General features: G+C 37.7%; 1 protein-coding gene across 1 annotated transcript in view; it reads right to left on the bottom strand.

Moving 5' to 3' along the window:
- NEB (nebulin) overlaps positions 1 to 19,078 on the bottom strand; it is a 201,993-nt gene that overhangs the window by 28,503 nt on the left and 154,412 nt on the right. The window contains exons 110-125 of the mRNA XM_011360291.2: positions 17,909 to 18,013; positions 17,645 to 17,749; positions 16,890 to 16,994; positions 15,802 to 15,906; positions 14,366 to 14,470; positions 12,079 to 12,183; positions 11,613 to 11,720; positions 9,370 to 9,474; positions 7,654 to 7,758; positions 7,144 to 7,248; positions 6,410 to 6,514; positions 6,211 to 6,321; positions 5,386 to 5,496; positions 5,048 to 5,149; positions 4,834 to 4,938; positions 400 to 510 (exon numbers count right to left, since the gene is read on the bottom strand). Of these exons, the coding sequence (XP_011358593.1) occupies positions 400 to 510; positions 4,834 to 4,938; positions 5,048 to 5,149; positions 5,386 to 5,496; positions 6,211 to 6,321; positions 6,410 to 6,514; positions 7,144 to 7,248; positions 7,654 to 7,758; positions 9,370 to 9,474; positions 11,613 to 11,720; positions 12,079 to 12,183; positions 14,366 to 14,470; positions 15,802 to 15,906; positions 16,890 to 16,994; positions 17,645 to 17,749; positions 17,909 to 18,013 (1,698 nt within the window). The remainder of the gene's footprint in view (positions 1 to 399; positions 511 to 4,833; positions 4,939 to 5,047; positions 5,150 to 5,385; positions 5,497 to 6,210; positions 6,322 to 6,409; positions 6,515 to 7,143; positions 7,249 to 7,653; positions 7,759 to 9,369; positions 9,475 to 11,612; positions 11,721 to 12,078; positions 12,184 to 14,365; positions 14,471 to 15,801; positions 15,907 to 16,889; positions 16,995 to 17,644; positions 17,750 to 17,908; positions 18,014 to 19,078) is intronic.

Here is a 19,078-nt window from a genome sequence, read left to right as displayed (position 1 = left end):
AGAATGTGGTTTATATATACAATGGAGTATTATTCAGCCATAAAAAGTTCTGATACATACTACAATATGGATAAACTTTGAAAACATTATGCGAAGTGAAATAAGCCAGACAAAAGAAAAGACAAATATTGTGTGATTCCACTTATATGAAATCTCTAATAGGCAAATTCATAGGGACAGAAAGTAGATTAGAGGTTACCAAGGTCTGGGTTGTCAGAGGAATGGGGAGTTGTTTGCTTAATATAGAGTTTCTATTTGGGATGATGAAAAAATTTAGGAAATCGTGGTGGTACTTGAACAAAATCGTGAGTGTAATTAATACTATCGAATTATACACTTAAAAACAGTTCAAATGGCAAATTTAGTGTTATATATTTTACCACAATTAAAAAAACATACCTCACTTGCAAGATTATTAGCATCTTTCATGACTTTGTAGAGCTGGCTGTCTTTTGGATTGTATTTTGGTGTCTTGCCCTTCTCTTTGTCAAAATTTTCTCGGTATTTAACCTAATGACAAATGCAAAAATCCAAATTATTCTTGAACATAAATTAATTTTAAGACTGAGAATGGAGGAAATCTAAATGCAAAAGAATATGCGTTACACACGAAGTGATCATATACTTTATTATTCAAACCAGGACACTTTTAATAGTAAAAGGGGCACTATTAATAATTACATTGGGACAACAATTGAACAAGAATCAGATCCAGTGGTAGAGTATTTGCCTTGCTCAGATTTATATTATCCAGAGTTATAAAAGATAATTACGTCTTTTAATGCAAAATAAAAATAAGTGGGAAAAGGCTTTAGTCTAAGCTCAGAAAAGTAATCTGATGTATTTGATTTGGAGCATTTTGGCCTTCCTACCTAGCAGAACTTAAAGCAATTTAGGTCTATTGCAAGGAGTTCCAAGAGGGGTTGTGGATGATCAAGCAAAGTGAGAAGTTACAAATCTGTTAAATTAGGGGAATTTATTGTTATTTTAAAATAATACTTTGACTACATCATTTTAATTTTTTAAACTTGACAAAAAATAGCATAGCTTCTGAGTGAAAAAGAACAGATTTGGGGAGTTAATGGCATCTATATGATTTCAGGCTAGAAGAAAGAAATAAGTGAGATACTTTAGAATGATGAAAAAATAAGATTAAATATACTTTTAGGATACATAAAAGTAAGACTAAGTAAAAGACTAAATTATTTCAATTTAATAATAAGCACAACACCTGGCACTGATAGTTGCTCAATAAATGTGATATGATTGAATGAAAGGAAGAGACAGTCATTATGCCTAGTCTAAAATAGCTAAAGAAGATGTTTATTTATAAGAAAATTCAACAGAGTAAGTTGAAAGTGACAGGAACATTTCCTTACTGACAAACAGACTAATGTCTTTGTCAAGAGTGTTCTAAGATTAGGTCTAGAAAGTGAACTCCTCTAGTTATTCACTCTAGGAAGAATGAAAAATGAGCTATCTCTAGATGATAGCCAGCTAAAAAGGCAATATTTGACTCTCCGGGAAACCTAGAATTTCTTTTACTGGTAAAATGAAAGATTCATTCATTCAGAGTTGGCACACCAGGATCCAGTCACCCAGATTTTTCACTCTGTAGACATTTAAAATCGGTACCCCCTCATGCTTCATCACTTTACTTTTCTTGCCCACAACTTTACATATCCAGAAAAAGAGACAAAAAAGGAGATCACTCAAATGCTGAGAAGTGTGAAATCTGCCACCCCAGAGAAAAATGCATTCAAAATGTTAGGACTCATTTATTTCGAATAAATCTACAGTGGAATGCATAGAAAAAATGAGCATGCAGAACAGGACTGCGTGATGCAGACTGAGACCGACACAAAGAGGAGGAAGCAGAAACACAACATAATAGGAAAACAAAATGTAAGTAATGCTACTGTGGCTCTTCTCTGAAAAAAATTCATCTTCAAAATAAAGAAATGAAAAGCCTGCTAAAGAAATCAGAGGTGCTGAGCTGGCGTCTGGACCAAAAAGAAACCTTTTCTAAGGGATATAGAAACCTGTAAGACCAAGGTTGACCCCAAGAGCTGTAAAACACAGAAAAGCAAATAAACTAGATGTGTGGAGTCAGACTGAAAAAAAAAAAGTTGCAAAGACCCATCTAGGATGAGGGTAAAATCTGTTTCTTTTACTAGTTAAATTTCTTTCTATCTTTTAGAAATAGCTCATTTCTGAAGAAATATTTATTTAAAGATCAGCAATTTCATTGGTTTCCCTTCAGTTTCTTTTTCTTCTGTTAATATCAGTTCAACCTAAATTTCAGCATTTTAATTTAAAAAAAAAGTTATGCCTTTTTCCACATAAAGGCCCCCAAGCAAATGCAGCCTACACAGCTGCTAATATGAATCTGAGTTCAGCCCAAAAAGGGCTTCCTTTTTGATTGGGTTGATTTTCTTAAAGTCTACATTTTGAAAGACAGGGATGCGCACCAGGTTCAGGACTCCAGGAATTCTTGAACTAGGCAATAAGTGTAGTAAATTCTTAGTATTGGACTAGCCAGTAAGTACAGTAAAAATATACATGGCATTTTGAAATGGTAAAGCCTTCCCTTTCTTTTAATCATGAAAACTTGAGAGGCAACCATGTAACACCTGTGTTTATAATCCTGTCATGTTCAGATATGGGCTTATCTGGATGCAGTATAGGAATTATTCTTATCAATTATTCTTTTAAATTTAATTGAATTTAAAGGTCTAACATCCGACTATTCAGGGAATTAGTGCTTCTGATGACTAAAGAACAGGCCCAAGAAGTAGAAAATTTTTTGCTATTCTGTTGATTTATAGTATGCATGAGGGACTGTGTTAAGTACCCGTCTTAAATGTATTAAATTAAACATCAACAGTGGTAATCAGCAGAGGTTTCTTTGTGTGGCTGGAGATGAGATTTTCCATTTGTTTTTATTTCATCTTTTAATTTAATCCGTGTCAGCAACCCAAAATGCATTGGGAGGCCATGCCTAAGTCTAGTCTGTCTTCCTGTTCTGAGTGGCATGTTCCAGAGGGAAAACTTCATGCAGGAAAAGATGGGTGTGTGCAAAAGTATATCCTTTGACAGATTTCCACAGCATTCTACACATTCCAACACAAAATCAACAGAAAAGAGTGCAACTTGGTCAGTCCCCTGACCAAGGCCAAGAAAGGTGACAAGAAAAAGAGAAAGACAGAAATCTCGGCTTGCTGATGTTAGTCTTACATCGCTGATGAGTACATTAATTTTCTTAAGATGCCTCATCATAGGAGTGTCATAAGATGCGGCGCCGTGCCCATGTCCTCTCCTTTGGGCTTTGAGGTATTCTGCCTAGAGTGCCAGTAAGACAGCAAAGTCAGAATGGGGAGGGCATACACATAGGTGAAGCCTCGCTGGGCCTGGGGTCACACCATGAAACTGTAAATCTTGAGGCAAGCCTTTCACAGGAAGTAAACCCAAGAAGGTGAACTCAAAAAAAGGATCTGGTCGTGTCTCATTCTCCACATCATAGCATTTGCTTAGGATTAGAAATATGATCTTCTAGATTTTAAAAACTAGCAGTCTTCAATGTCAAAGCCATTTGTTTGTTTTAAACTTGATAATGGTATGACCTTGGAAATTTAAAAACATATTAAATTTTCTACATTAAAAAGTTCTTATTACATTTCATTACTCAGAGATTATGCTGTTTTTTTTTGTTGGCAATTTCATATCTTGGTCTCAAATGCTTATGCAATTCCATTAATTTTTAATAAAAATATTTCGTCCGTGTTTTAAATTAAAAAAACCTTTAAAAAATTATATTTACTTGTTGTTAGCCATCTGAACCTCTGTCTCTTCATAAATCCTACTTGTTCTGTCATTGGATATTACTACTTTATATCTTCCAAAAAACTGGAATCCCATGTGTGGTATTGCTGAATGTCATACAATAACCAAATGTATCCCAAACCCATTTTTTCGAACAAATACTTGAGAGGACAAGCAATGAGGAAGAAGGTAGGACCTCTAACTTGGAGAAGAAATAAGAGATTCTTGAGCTCAAGTCCTGCAGGACTAAAACTTGCTCTCTGAAAGATCTGCTGGTGGATCATGGGGTTCTCTGTGCTAAAGTCTGAAAACCTGTTGTAACTCAGGGGTATTCTAGGTAATTAGTCTAAGAAGAAAAATTAGGTAATGTGGCAATCAGGTTTGGGTAACACACTTCTGAGTCCATCTTCTCAATAATATGAAATGTGCTAGAATAAAACATTTCTCCACAGTGCCCTGTGCATATCTTGATTAAACACTTATCACCCAAAATTGTACTTATTTATCCATGGACAGCCGGTCTGAGCACATCTATTCAACCCTACTTCCTAGCCCAGGTGTTTTACATGTGTGTTGAGTGAAAGAATAAGGCGACTGCATCTGGTTGGGTTCTAACAGTTAGAATTTCATGACTCTTGCATGTTACAAGATCCCATAGGTGACTTAAGTATGAATCAGGCCTTTGGGATGGAACTCTCAGTGCCTGGGGAGAGGTTCTAAAGAGTCGATGTTTCTGTCACATAAAGATAGTTAAGCATATGGGCACCTAGACAGATGCCTATAAATGGAAAAGTGGAAACCAACAAAGGCCTAGAGATGTTAGAGGGAAACAAGAAAGAAAGTCCTTAGCACCCCTTTTATGATGATACAAGGTTTCAAAGCTTTGCTGTGCTAGGAAAGACCCAATATCTCTTTGGTTGCTAATACTGCACTTTCCTTCTGGGAATCACTTCTTCCTGCAAGGTTTTTAAAATCTCACATTAGAGCTATCTCTTGTCCATCCTACGTTACCTGGCTGCTCAGTTTGGCTGCCTTTTTGGCCATTTCAATGTCTGGACGACCAAGCATGCTTAATCCATGGCTGCCCTCCTTCCGGTGCTTGGCTCTGTACTCCACCTGAATCAGAGGAAACCAAAATGGGACATACATTCCAGGTGGTGGGTGCCGCGTACTACTTGTTGGCAGTGACCACTGGGGACCAGGTACATTTCAACCACACCCTTACCTCACTGGCCTGTTTGGCTGCCTGCGTGGCCTTCTTGATGTCTGGCCGATCGGCCACTGTGGTATAATGCAGGCCTTCTTTGGCATCTTTTTTGTAAATGACCTTTATTGGAAAAAAAAAAATTGTTTACTCACTTGAGAGATAGGCTACCTTTCCAAAGGCCCTCATTAAGTACTGGGAATCATTTTATTAAAGCCAAACTAACCCTACCGCCATATCTTTTAAACTGCCAGATATAAAAGTTAGGATGACCACTCCCTGGAACTAGCCTGCATGCACTAGTTTGGGCTCCATTGGCCCCACAGGCCTCTGAGAGGGAGCTGAGAGGAGACACTTACATTGCTCTGCTTCTTGGCCACTTCCATGGCATGCATCACGTCTGGCGGCTCCAGCATGATGGAATAGTTGGATTTCCCTTTCTCCTTGACAAACTTCTTTTTGTAATTTGTCTAAAAAGAGCCAGAATTACATTTTTGAGCAGAGGAAGCTGGGAACAGAATTGATTTCCTTGAATAACTGTGAGAAGAGCTCCAGAAAACCCACGGCTCCCCATTCCGGCATCAGCCTGGAACTCGGGTCCCTGATTCATATTCCAGTTCTTCTCTGTCGTTTCTGTCCTGGAACAACACTTGTCCCACATGCCAATCTTTGGAGAACTGACTACAAGGAAATTAAGTTCTTTCATTTACCATTTCTACCGTTTAAAAATATGTAGAAGCATATAGGGCTCATAAAATATAATAACATGATTTTTAAAGCATTACCGATAAGGACATAGTGGGCAGAGATTACCGAGATTCAAAGCGGTGATTTTACTTCGCTAAAATTGTTTAGCAGTTTAATGGTAGGAGAGGTGAGTCTTCATCAGCAGCACTTCCTCCCTTTATTAATGCTGGGTTAATAACATCTTATATTGCTACATAACATGTCCTGGGGCAACACTCACATCTGCTATAGTTGCCATAATTCGAAAGCTAATAAATAATGAGTGGTCTTTTAAAGGATTAAACCTGAGTTCAAAATTTACAGACAGGTATTGATGGTAAGAGTGAAGTTACATAAAGGCAAGTGTCTGTAAGCAAAAGGGCAGTTTGTGGTCTTTTGCTGGATTCTAAGGTAAAGTGGCAGTGCTGCTGCCCAGAGTCCCGGGGCTGGTTACTTACATCACTGACATGCTTGGTCACTTTCTTGACGTGAACAGTGTCCCGCGTCTCTGGCAGTGTTGTGTATGAGCCCTGGGCCAAGTGCTTCTTCACGTAGTCCTTGTATTTGTTCTGAGGGAATCCATAGAGAGCTTGTTAGAGTGTCTGGCTGGGCATTAGCCCCAGATGGAAGAAGGCCATATGGCTGCTGGAGGGTTACCTCAGACACCAGATTGCTGACAGTCTTTGCCAAGAGGATCTGAGGAGTGTCAGGCACGGCATGGCAGCTTCCTCTTTCCTTGACATGTTTCTCTTTGTATTTCAGCTGCAGGGGTGAAAAAAACATATTTTTAGCTCCTCTGGATCTCCTACATATTTTTATTAAGCTCCCAAGTCAATAGAACTGGGAGAAGAGCATTATTGACACAGCAGGAACATTTAACTCAATAGAAGGTTGGATGTTTGGAAATCTTGGAAAATATACAAAAAGGATTTTCTTTATCTCTTGCAAGTTGAGGTTTTAAGAACAATCAGAACGGATTTCGTGATGAATCTTTAAACATATAGCCGTAGTTTAAAGCACTTTCAGGAGGCATTATTATTCCTCCTTTCCAGATGAGGAAACTACAGCATAGAAAGAATATGATTCCATGAAAATGAATTAGTTTTCTTGTAAAATCCAGCCAGGCCTTCAGATTCCCAATTCTTGCTGTGTGAATTATCTTGTGGTGCAGTTATAAATCAAGATCAGTCACCTGGATTTAATAGCTTCTCCCTGCTGCCACCCTGTTCTGGCATGTCACTGGTGTTTGTGGGGGGCAGGGTCACATTTCAGGACCCTCACCTGAGCTCCTACAGCAGCAGCCCTCCTCTGTCTTTTCCTGGGTGCCCCTGGGGACTGTGCTGCTGAAGGCAGCCCTGAGTGAGGTTAGGCATCAATGACTGAATACTTACGTCACTTTCTATTAAGGAATTCCTTAGGGCCAGAACCATGTCTTTATCGTCAGTGACAGAAAGCTTGCAACCCTTGAGGAACTCTCGGTCCAGCTTATATTCAAACTGTAATGGAAGAGAGGCAGAGGAAAATCTGGAAGTGTGACAGGCACAGGAGAAAGCCGGCATTTGATTAAGGGGTCCCTTTAAGAGGGCGTGCTATGGGAATGGGGGCAGGGGTTCCTGGCCCCTTATGGCATACTGGGCTCTTTCTAGGCCCGAGGCCAAGCCCAAGCCCCCTCAGCCTGCTGGCTCCCAGCCCCACCCCTCAGGACTCTGAACCATTTGTCTGGACCCAGTCACACAAGACTAGAATCTGTGGCCCATTCTGCTTCCTGAGGTTGCCTTTCACACCCCCAAACCCTCCTGTCCTTCTTGGATCTAAGATGAGCGAGGGTTAACACCCACAACAGTGGTTATTATGAACAACTGTCAATATTTTTGGTATCAGGAATGTCTTTCTTATCTCACATCGCTTTGCTGCAGGGATGACTTGGCAGCCTGGATGAAGTCTGGTCTGTCAGGAATCCACCTCCAGTGGGCTTTGTTGGCTTCATACAACTTCTTGTAGTCCAGCTGTTTTTAACAAGAGGAAAACAAATCACGCCATTCAGTGGGCTGAATTCCTAACTACACATATGGCACAGACGAACTCATCTTGCATTTTAACATGCAACAAATCATGGTTCTTTATGCAAGAGAGAGCCCCAATTAAAATTTCTCTACAATTTATGCAGCTAGTCGGTCACTTAAGAGGTCATCTTGTAGGACCCTTTGGTCTCAAAATAGGGGCTGAGCATTTTAAAGGCCTCTGAGTGAAATGATTCTACAATTTTTCTAACTCTGCCAGTGCAGCTTAATTATCTTCAGAGTCAAGTATTTCTAATTTCTAACTAAGTTCAAGCTTAATTTTTATATATATATATATACATGTGTGTGTATATATATATATATATATATATATAACATTTATAGTAAATTATTTTGTGCCATGCTTTATAAATATTAACTCATTTAATCTTTATAACAACTGCATAAAATCGACAGGTGAAAAACCTGCCCAAGGTGAGACAGCTTGTAAAAAGTGGAGCTGGGATTCAAATTCAGGCCATCTGGCTTTGCAGGTGTTTGTGTACTTCCTAGACATTTATCGGAGCTGGAAAACTGGCTGCCCCAGGCCAAATCCGAGGCACAGAAGTGTCTGTAATATAATTTGAGTGTTCTTGGAAGAGCCTTCTCTATCAGATCCATTTCTTTCCTCACTCCTTTTCTCTCTGTATTTTTTGTCAAGGTATAATTTGCACACATAAAAAGTGCACGCATCTATGTATACTATTTGATAAAAATTTCCCCACACTACTGTGAAAATTTTCAAACATATAACCCTTGAGGGGGTTGCAAAAATCTTACAGAGAATGCCCATACACCCACTGCCTGGATTCTACAATGTACATTTTACTTCATTTGCTTGTTCCCACATCCATCCTGCTACCCATCCCTCAATCCACTCTCAGGTCACCGTTAAGCTACTTAACAACCTTTAAAGGCATTTCAGTTTTCTGGCCCTAATAAATACATGTTCTCTCTGGCACTAATGGGCACCAGTTGGGTTATAATGGTTGCATTATATAACCATTTGTATATACTTTTTAAAAGTTCATATTCCTCTAAATGCACCAAAATGTTTCTGTGGTCAAGGCTTTAAGATGCCCCACAACAAAGAAATGAGTCAGCACAGGGAGATCTGAGCAGGAGGAAGTTCTAGGCCAACTCTTGACAGCATCAAGTGACTGAAACAAATTTTTTTTAATAAGAAGCAGGCTCTAGGTATGTATATGAAGCAGGAGGAGAATACAGAGGGTGAAGAGAATGGAAGATGCTGAGACAATTAGCAAAATACAACTTTCATTTCAGAACTCAATCTACAGTTTCTCAGCCACCTACCATGAGGGCTGAGTGGGTGTAACATCCATGGCATGGGCTAGGCCACCCTTGCTCTTCCCCATTCTCTTTTGTAAGACTCAAAGGCAGCATTTAGATTTCAGCGTCATTACTTATGACCCTGGGGCCTAACTCTTGGACTCACTGGAGCTCGGTTACCTGAAGAGGTGTTTAAGAAGGTCCTTCTGTATGTCCTACAGAAGCTGGTAAATACCCTGTTAGGCTTGGGGAAGTTTCAGAACTTACATTGGTGTTGACTTTGTAGGCGTCCTTGGCTGCTTTGATATGAACAGCGTCTGGCTTTATGGTGCAGTTGGACTTATTTCTTTGGTAAACCTCTTTGTATTTCAGCTGTGTGAGGAAACGCAGTGACAAAGTTAATTTTTTTTTTTTTTTAATAGCAGCCTACTAAGCACTTTTTAAAAAACTAGAACTTTAAACCATGACTATAGGACACAATGTTCCTTAGAACAGAATAAATCTGTGTGAATAACGGAAGCAGCCATGCAGCCACGCAGCCATGCAGATGTGCACTTTCCTATCTCAGCTCTTAAAATCAGCTCTTCAGGACACACTGAGTATGTTTACCAGTGTTGCCACAGGATTTATGTCCCATGAGCTTGTGCTGAAAGGGCCAGTTACACAGCTACATCCCTGTGTGTTTTATCTTCTCCAAATCAGAAAATTCTAAGTTCACAATATCTTGAAAACTGCTGAAGGAAGAGACGCTTTCCTTTCCCCACTCAGAATGAATGAGTCTTACCCCTCTCTGCCCCCACAGTTCCAGTTCTTATCATGTCTTATAATTATTTGTGTATCTGTCTATTCTTTTCATTAAGCTGAACTCCTTGAGGGCAAAGATTGTGTGTCATTCATCATCTCATTCCTAGTGTCAGGCACATAGAAACCCAATAAAGATTTGATGAATGAATGAACTGATGGATGGATGCAGTCATCACAATCATCACTGCTAGAGCCACATCTACCAAGTTTGGGCATGTGAGGGTTTGAATGGGAGGGAGATGGACAGGGAAGGCTTTGCCTCTGAGGGCCCAATAGGTAGTTTCCCCATCCTCTGAGGGCCCAATAGGTAGTTTCCCCATCCTGGGCCTGGAAATTCTAGCTTCACTCAATTTTAAACATAAAAGGGCCCTGGAGCCTCTTTGGGGCTTTCTCACTAATTATTACTGAAAGATGCAAGGTTTTAATGTGGTTAAATCTGAAGTGAAACTGTTCTAAGGAAGCCTAGTAGTACTACCAAATTTGCTTGATCATAAGAATTACAATTTTCTGCGCTTAACCATAGATGTAGTAAAGCAGTATCTTCAGGAGAAAAGGCCTAGAAATCCATATTTTTCATCAGCATCTCAGGTTATAGTCAGAAAGTGCAGGGACATAGATGCAGAAATGCTTCATTTTTCTACAGTGAGAGGGGGTGAGATGCTCCACATAAAAGATCTACCTGATAGATGTTTATGAATGCTTGATGTCCGTGTTTGATGTACCAAAACTTATTTTAACATGAAAAATATGACAAAATATTTTTAAAAGTTCTTCTTCATGTCTGCCTTCATAAACAAGGCACCGAATGCATTTAACACTTTTCACAGCTGCTCACGGTCAACACTGTGAGCACATTTTCTAATCTGCCAAGGAATTCCTGAGCACCGGCCAGAGTCAAGGCTTTGGGGCATTTCAGATGAGCTATTCCACAGTCGCCTTTACTATTCTTTCTGGTACCCATGTAGCCCTAGTGTTCTTTGAAATACTTTATTTTTTTTTAAACAAAATGATGATAGTTTCCAACCCCAGAATCTAGCTATATATCTGAAAATTCATGGATATAATTTCTCCTCAAATTCAGTGTGAGAATTTAATGGCTACCTTGTTCCTCTAGATAAAGTTTATAGAGTAGTAATAGAACTTATGGCATATTTCATTTTTCAAAATGGTCTCTACAATATCCATTCCCTACATGCTTTTTCTGCAACGTGACCTTGCCATTCATTCATCCAGAAGTGGCATTTATTTCTTCACCTGTTGAACCTGGGTATCCACTGTGCCCAGTCAAATACAGCAAAAGTGACCCTTGTCAGTTCTAGGAGTAGCCCTTAACTTGTCTGGAAGCTTCTACTTCAGCCTCTTGGAACCCACCCACTATGTTATGAAATGTCCAAATCACATGGAAAGGCCCATGGAGGGGTTCCTGTCTATACAACAGCTAAGCTCCCAGTTCAGAGCCATTATCAATTGCTAACTAGCTGCATGAGTGAGCCAACCAGATGTCCTGGCCCATCTGAGCCTCAGAAGATCCACTTGGCTATGGCCAGTCAGCTCACAGAATCACAAACAAAAAAAGATGATTGATGTTTTAAGACACTAAGTTTTAGGGAGATTGTTATGCAGAAATAGATAAGTGGACTGGGGTTTGTTATATCACATCAGAGAGGCCAGGATGAGAGGGACTGCAAAACTAATCTGGTACTTACATCACTGACTTCATCTTTGACCTTCCGGACATGTAGCAACATGGGTGTGTCATGGATTGTGGTATAGCCTCTGGGTTTGGCCTTGTTGTATTCTAATTTATAAAGTATCTAAATGAGATGAAAAAGTAGAAAGACAATGTTATGCATCTCAATTTATAATGTAATGTAAAAATATAAACTGAAAGGGGTTTTAATTTTTGAATGTATATAAAGGAAAGAGAATTCTATAAACTCAACAGGTACTTTTACGCTTTCTAAAGCCCCAGCGCCTCTAAAATAGGGTGTATGCCAATTTGGTTGGAACAGTTCTTTATTGTACAAGAGGAGTCCTGGGCATAGCAGGACATTGCTTCACTCCCACTCAATGGCAGTGGAGTCTTCCACACATTGTGACATCCAAAAGGCCCCACCACATTTGCAAATGCTCCCTGAGTTTGAGAATCCATTCAGTGTTTCCTGTACTTACATCACTGATTTGTTTGTTGACTTTTGTTGTACGCAGGTGTTCTGGAGTGTCCACAACTGAGGTAAATTTGTCCTTAGATTTTTCGTACTTTTTCCTGTACTCTATCTAAATTGTAGAAGAGAAGAACAAGTTAACTCTAGTAAGTAGAAGAGAGAGCTTTACAGAATCTAATTTTCATCTTGAGAGAGTCCTACAGTTTATATAATAGTAGATTATATAAACCACAGATTTGGGGAATGGTGTCATGCTTTCTTTTGAAATGCTCATTGAAAATGTTTAATATAAATCTGTATTTGATAGCAATCAAGAAATGGAGTAGCAAATAATAATAATGATAAAAGCGATATTTTCAATATATTTTATACATGTGGAAATTGAAGCCCAGAAAGGTTAAGAGACTGAGCTAAGGGCACATACAGACTGAATCTCAGAGCCAGGACTAGACTCTTGTTCTCCGAACTCTGACAAGTAATTATTCACTTACAATATGCTGCATCAAATACGTACGATTTCTTAAGGTATGTTTCCAATCAAGATGAAACATATGTAAAATAAAAAATTAGTATATATAATTTAAAGCATTTATCATTTTAAAAAAGACATTTATTTTTTGTAATTTCCAAGCCATGATTTTTCTTTTTTCATGCACATAAGCTGTTTCAAGCAGTACAGATGCAGACAGCACAACAAAATTTCATGCACAACTATTTGATGATCATATCAGGAGACAAAAATAGTGGCAGGCAAGTAGAATATTCATGGGGAGACCTCATCCCTCTCATTTCATGTGTTGATTTGATATTAAACTAAGATGATAAAACAAGTTACTAATACAAAAGATAGATTAAAAAATTTTTGTGTGTGGAAAAATAACGGCATTTTATTAACACTGTATCTACTAGTTAAGCAATTACCACTTTTTTTTTTTTGCTGCTTCAAATTTACTTTTCAGCATATGATGGAAAGGTGGTGGTGTGTGTTTCCATGGACCTTGTAGGAAGGTAATGTTATCAGCAATGTTGTTAACAGGTGTGTGAGAGGACAGATATGCTAAAAATAACCTAGCAAATTCAGCATCAAACTCAAGAGGGGCTGTGAGTATGCATGATATTCAAAGAGCTGTATTGTAATCTTCATCTCCCTAAACGGTACAGTGGTAGTGACCATTGAATAATGGCCAAATTAGAAAAAACATTAAGTATTCAGGTCTTTCAAAAGCTGTTGAATCTAATTAATATCTTCAATCTCTAAGGAGTTTATTTTAGGGGGGGAATATATTGAAAAATGGAAGTTACTGTTACATCCATTTGGAAATTGTTTGAAAAAGTTTCAGTTAATCTTACTAGGAGTTTCAAAGGTGTCAGATGATGTACAGCTGATGGCTGTTGCATCATCACAGTTGGCCACAGCCAGGGTTCATTTACAAGGAATGGATATTTTTATGCAGCTTTATCATGAGAAACCAGCTTGAGCAAGGGACGAGGAAGGAAATCAAGGTATGCATAATGTGAATCCGAAGGCTTCTAAATCTCTTCTTCACATCACATCCAAAATTACCTGGCTCCACATGTAACTGTTGTAGAGGGCAGTCAACATATCTGGACGCAGAAGTTCATTACATCCTTGTTTCAGAAGCATCTTGGCACTAGATTTATATTTTCTCTGTTCATGCAAAGAGCAGTGAAGCACAAAAGAGACTTAAGAACATGGCTCTATATCCCAATCACCTCTGAGTGAAGAGATGTAGGCAGACACACTTTATGTGCTCACATATGCGTGTGAACGAAGACACCAAATACATTATAATGCTACATAAAATGATTGCAATACTTGCAGTTGACCATTCATAGTCCTTATGAATGGGGAATGATATAGCTAGTGCCACCAAAATTGCCTTATAGAAAAGAAGACATCATTGGAGTTCGAAAATACAGTAGGGAATTCTGTTTTATTTCCTTCCATTAATTTGTTTCTTTGTTTCTGCTTTTGCAACTCAATTAGCAGTTTACAAATGCAAGTTATAAGCAGGGTCTCCAGAAGAATAAAGGGTAGGAGGACCCAGCTTTTCATCTTCACTACGGCACACGTGAGGACACAGAGCATGGCATGGACTGGCACACTCAAATAGCTCATGGGCTCTTTGGGTGGCTAGACAGATACTTTGAAACAGGACATCCCAATATCATAGGCAGAACCTATGACATCCTTGCAGCAGACAGAACAACATTTCATGAGAAATCTGGAGCACAGTCCTGCCTGGGCCGTCCAAACAGCCCCATCACAGTACCTGACTTATCTGGTTGCCTGCGATCTTAGCCAGCAGATGTCTAGGCTCATCGACTACCAGGTGGTATTTATCTTTCCGCTGCTCATAATCAGCTCTGTATTTTTTCTGCTCAGACATCAGATCAAATTATAGCAAGAGTACAACTTCAAGGCTACATAGAAATGTCTCAAGATAAAAACACTCCAGAGAGCCAGAAATATGTCATTTTGGGAGGTGGGCTCCCAAAGCATCCGGGTTAATAAAAACAGGGAGGCAAAGAGAGTCAAGTGAAGGAAGATCTCTTGCAGAAGGCTGGGGCTTGGGATGGATCTGATTTATGACACCAAATTTGGAGTATCTTGTACCTAAACATTTCCCATCTCTTCATATGATGCCATTAGCACTGTTATGTTTTATGGCATCTTAAGTTGTATTTAAAATAAGGTGCTCATAAGCTATAGATCTACTCTCTAAGGCTGTGAGAATCCAAAAGAACATTTATGAACAAATTCTAATAATCTTCTAATGCTAGTTAATTTATTTGATTATAAAAGAGACCTGGAAATCCTTTGTGAATTTGAAAAACAGAAACAAAATATATCAAGACTATATTCTAGGAAGCTACTAACAGTAATTCTTCAGAGTTGTCCAGCCTGGAAATCTACTGAAAATGAATGAAATCAAATTTACAAACAATAAAAATATCAAAAAAGTCACATTAAAATAAATATACCATTGGCTACACACTTTTAGATACATTTTACTAATTTTCTAATTCTGAATTTAAATAAATCTATGGAAAATCCAAAAATAAGAAATTAAATATAAAACCATTTAAACATAAGTTAATTAATATCTCACTTTTTTCAGTCATTTTAAGCTAATTTTAACTTAAATTATTGCAGATAGTTCCAGGAAAAACTGGGTAGAATATATAAAGGAATATTTTGGGTACTAATAAATGGATACTTCTCTGCACCAATGTATGAGTAACAATGGCAAATACGATTGAATGTTGAATTACAACTATCCCCTAGGGGTGACTTCCACCTACTGCATTTCTGTGCCTTAGTAAGGGATCCTAAATCAACCTTGAACTTCTGTGTCTCCCAACTCTGCACAATATCATGTTTAAGGGAGTTGAGCTGATAGTCAACGAAATCCTTTAACTCTTTGCTCTTATCACCCAAAGGGCTGTCTGCCCTTTGCTAGTGCAAACAGAGATGATGGTGGCTGTGGGGCCCTCACACTACTCTGGACAGTCCCTTCACTTGTTCTTATTTGTGCTTTTGGCAGAGCCCATCAGATGGTGACATTATTAGAGTCTTTCCAAATCTTTATCTTGAATCAATAATTAGAATGGCTTTCCTGTCGTTTCATATATCAGGTTATAACCAAATAACTATAAACTTCTTAAAGGGAACCGAATAGGCTTAATTGGATCAGGTCACACGTACCTCATTCATCAATTGAGTCGCATACTTGAAATGCCTATTGATTGGACAATCGGCTTCATACTTGAAATCTGACTTCATCCTTTCAAATACCTCTTTATATTTATACTAGAGAAAATAGAATGCGGTTACTTCAGACTGTGATTATCTTAAGGATGAGACATGCCATTTAACTTATACAATTGTGATAATTCATTCATAGAGCTAACAAGTAATTTTTGAATATGTATTCTATCTCTTAAGGCAATGAAAGATATATTCACCTGGATTTCTTGAAAACTCACCCTAAAATACATGCTTTCATTGAATGTATGACAAATTGATCTATTTTCCAAATTAGGCAAAAATTTCAATCAATTCCTTCTTTGTTTCTCTATATTATAATGATTATTATTTTACTTTGAAAATATTTCTATGTGCACTTGAAGATATTTTTTAGTCCATTAATTTGAAATATTTTTCCAGGAATTAATCAGATAACCATAATATTTTAGGGCAAGGGTTGGACTAACATCTAGACCACCACCTGTTTTAAAATGGCCCCATAAACTAAGAATGTTTTTTTGCTTGTAATTTTAATGAATTGTAACAAATAATATGTGTCAGAATGAATGGGGCCCACAAAGTCTAAAATATTAACTATCTGGCACTTTTTAGAAAAGTTTGCTGACTCTTGTTTTAGAACTCAAAGAAAGTTAATCCAATTGCTTTATTTTTTTTTTTGGAAATAGACAAATGAGGTCATAAAAACAAAAGTATTTGCCTCAAGTCACATATTAAGTTTATGGATTAAAATAATCTCGCTTTATATATGTCAGATCTAAAAAGGTAAATCACCCAGAGACATATTAATAGGGAAAGAATTCTGGAAGAGACATGAGAAGTTTTACTGAGACAACTGTTTATCAGATTAAAATAAATGATGACAATAGTCAGGTCCTGAGTGAACAGTTCAGTATGTACTTTGATTATAGGGTCTAGAAGCAAGAATAGGGGTGGAAATATGAAAAGCTATATCATCAGTGCTAATTCTCTCTGTGGGGACTGGTATATACTGAATGGATGTGGACATTATCCTTGAGTAGAGATACCTTGCTGTAGAGAGTCTTGTTCTTTTCGGCCAAAGTGAAGTCTGGAGTATCATAGGCATAGCAACCAATGCCTTTAAGCCAGGTCAAATCTTCTTTGTACTTTACCTAGGAGAAGAACATTATCAAAGAGTTTAAGATCTCCAAATAGCAGTAGGTTAGGATCAATACAAGTGGAACAAGTAGAACTCTGACCGCTGAGGCATATAGAATAATAAAGTATTAAAACAATTATTTAAAGAAAGTTTCCAATAATATTGCTTTCTGCTCATTTTATGGTGTATTGTATTATATATGGAAATTTTCATTTTTAATACTAATTAAAGCAATTCAGATTTAATAGGCATACTTTCCTAGAAAGTATATCATTAACTTGGCAGCTGTATTTTCATAAAGAGAGCTGAAATTTCTTTCTCAATGAGCATTGTTACATGCCTTAATTGCTTCATGAAGTTGTCTTTTCAATTGATTGAAAATAGGTTATTGCTTAGATGAAGTATCACTTCCAGTCAGGTAATATGATATAATACATTTAGAAGAAAAATTAGGTTTATAAATTGGAATATTTTTTTTCTCTCCAAAATTAAAGGTCACTCATTTAGCAATGAGTTTTATAATTTAAACATCCATACGGAAAACCAAAATTAAGTCAAGTTTTTATGCAGTGTTTGATTAATCAGTTTTTATGCAGTGTTTGATTTCCTTAGCTATGTAGGCATATGAATTTATATGTAAAAATAAAAGATTTCAAGACTCACATCACTGACGGCATCGGTGACTGCCCGGTGGTGGAAATTCTCTGGATGATCGGGAATGGACCTCCAGATTCCCAATTGGCTCATGTAGTTCTCCTTGTATTTCACCTGAGGTAAAAATGCAAAGACAGCTATGAAGCCTGACCCAAAGTTAACATAAAAAAAAATGTACTTGTCTCCTGAGAGCATTAGGAAAGGGATGAAATTAAACAAAAATGATCGTGGGCTAATAAGCCCCACACAAGTAGAAATATATAAGGAACGTACTTTACTGATGTCGTCTGTGACTCTGCGATGATAAACAATATCCAGAGCATCCTTCACAGTGTGGTATTTACCTTTGGTTTTTTGAAATGTTTCTTTGTAGCGTAGCTGGAAAGAGAAAAAGCATATGGATTAAGAAAAACTATCGAGTTAAGCCTGAACTCTCTTAAGTTTTCTCTCTTAGGTCTTCCCATGAATAAATTTCACATCCTGGAAGAGAAAAAGGACATTAGGAGAAAACTAATAAAATCTGAATAAAGTATAGAGTTTAGTTAATGGTAATATATTAATATTGGTTCATTGGTTGTGCCAAATATATGCTATGGTAATGTAAGGTGTTAATGATTGGGGAGAGAGTAGGCTATATGGGAACTCTGTACTATTTTTATAACTTTCTGCAAATATAAAACTACTTAAAAAGTTTGTTTAAATATAAAACAAAACAAAAACTAATTAGGGAAAAAGGAAAAAACAACAATAACAAACATAACCTTGTTGAGCTCAAGACATACTAACATACACGGAAAGGAGAGAAAGATTTTGTTTCTAAGTCCTGGTATTGAAATGCCTTCTCCATGAAGCAGTCCTAAAATTTTATTTTATTATGATTTTTATCTTTGTGGTATTTCAAGAGACAACAGCTCTGACTTTAACCTACGAATATGTAGAAGATTCATCTCATCTTCACAAGATGGGTGCGTTTCCACACAATCTGTTCCCAACCTTCAACAGGTGTTTTCTTTTTGGATAGCTGAGCAAACACATGATAAAGATGTCTTTCTTTTCTTTGTTTTTCAGATGGATACTCTCATAAGATCACTTAGCTCTATTTGTGGGAAGATGAGCTGAGCTGAATGCTAGATGCCACTCTTGTTACACTGGACTAGTTTAAAGATTAGAGGCATCAGTATTGGTACTTACAAAGCCCCAGGCATGGGGCTGTCCAATGGGGCATAATGAGCTCTGGGGCCAATTTCATAGTGTGGCCAGCCCTCAAAACAGTAGTAATGCAGAATAAGCTTGGTTAAACTTAATATTCAACAGTAATCTTAAAGTGATAGAGATGGGATGTCACAGGAACATTAAAAATATCCCAGAGGATAGATTTTGGGGGCAGCATATAATTTTTTTAACTTATATGTGAAGCAAATTGGCATTGCATCTTTCCAACAA

The sequence above is a fragment of the Pteropus vampyrus genome, unplaced genomic scaffold (genome assembly GCF_000151845.1).
Source record: "Pteropus vampyrus isolate Shadow unplaced genomic scaffold, Pvam_2.0 Scaffold2, whole genome shotgun sequence".
In the NCBI taxonomy this organism is placed as follows: domain Eukaryota; kingdom Metazoa; phylum Chordata; class Mammalia; order Chiroptera; family Pteropodidae; genus Pteropus; species Pteropus vampyrus.
This window is presented reverse-complemented; position numbering and strand designations above follow the sequence as displayed.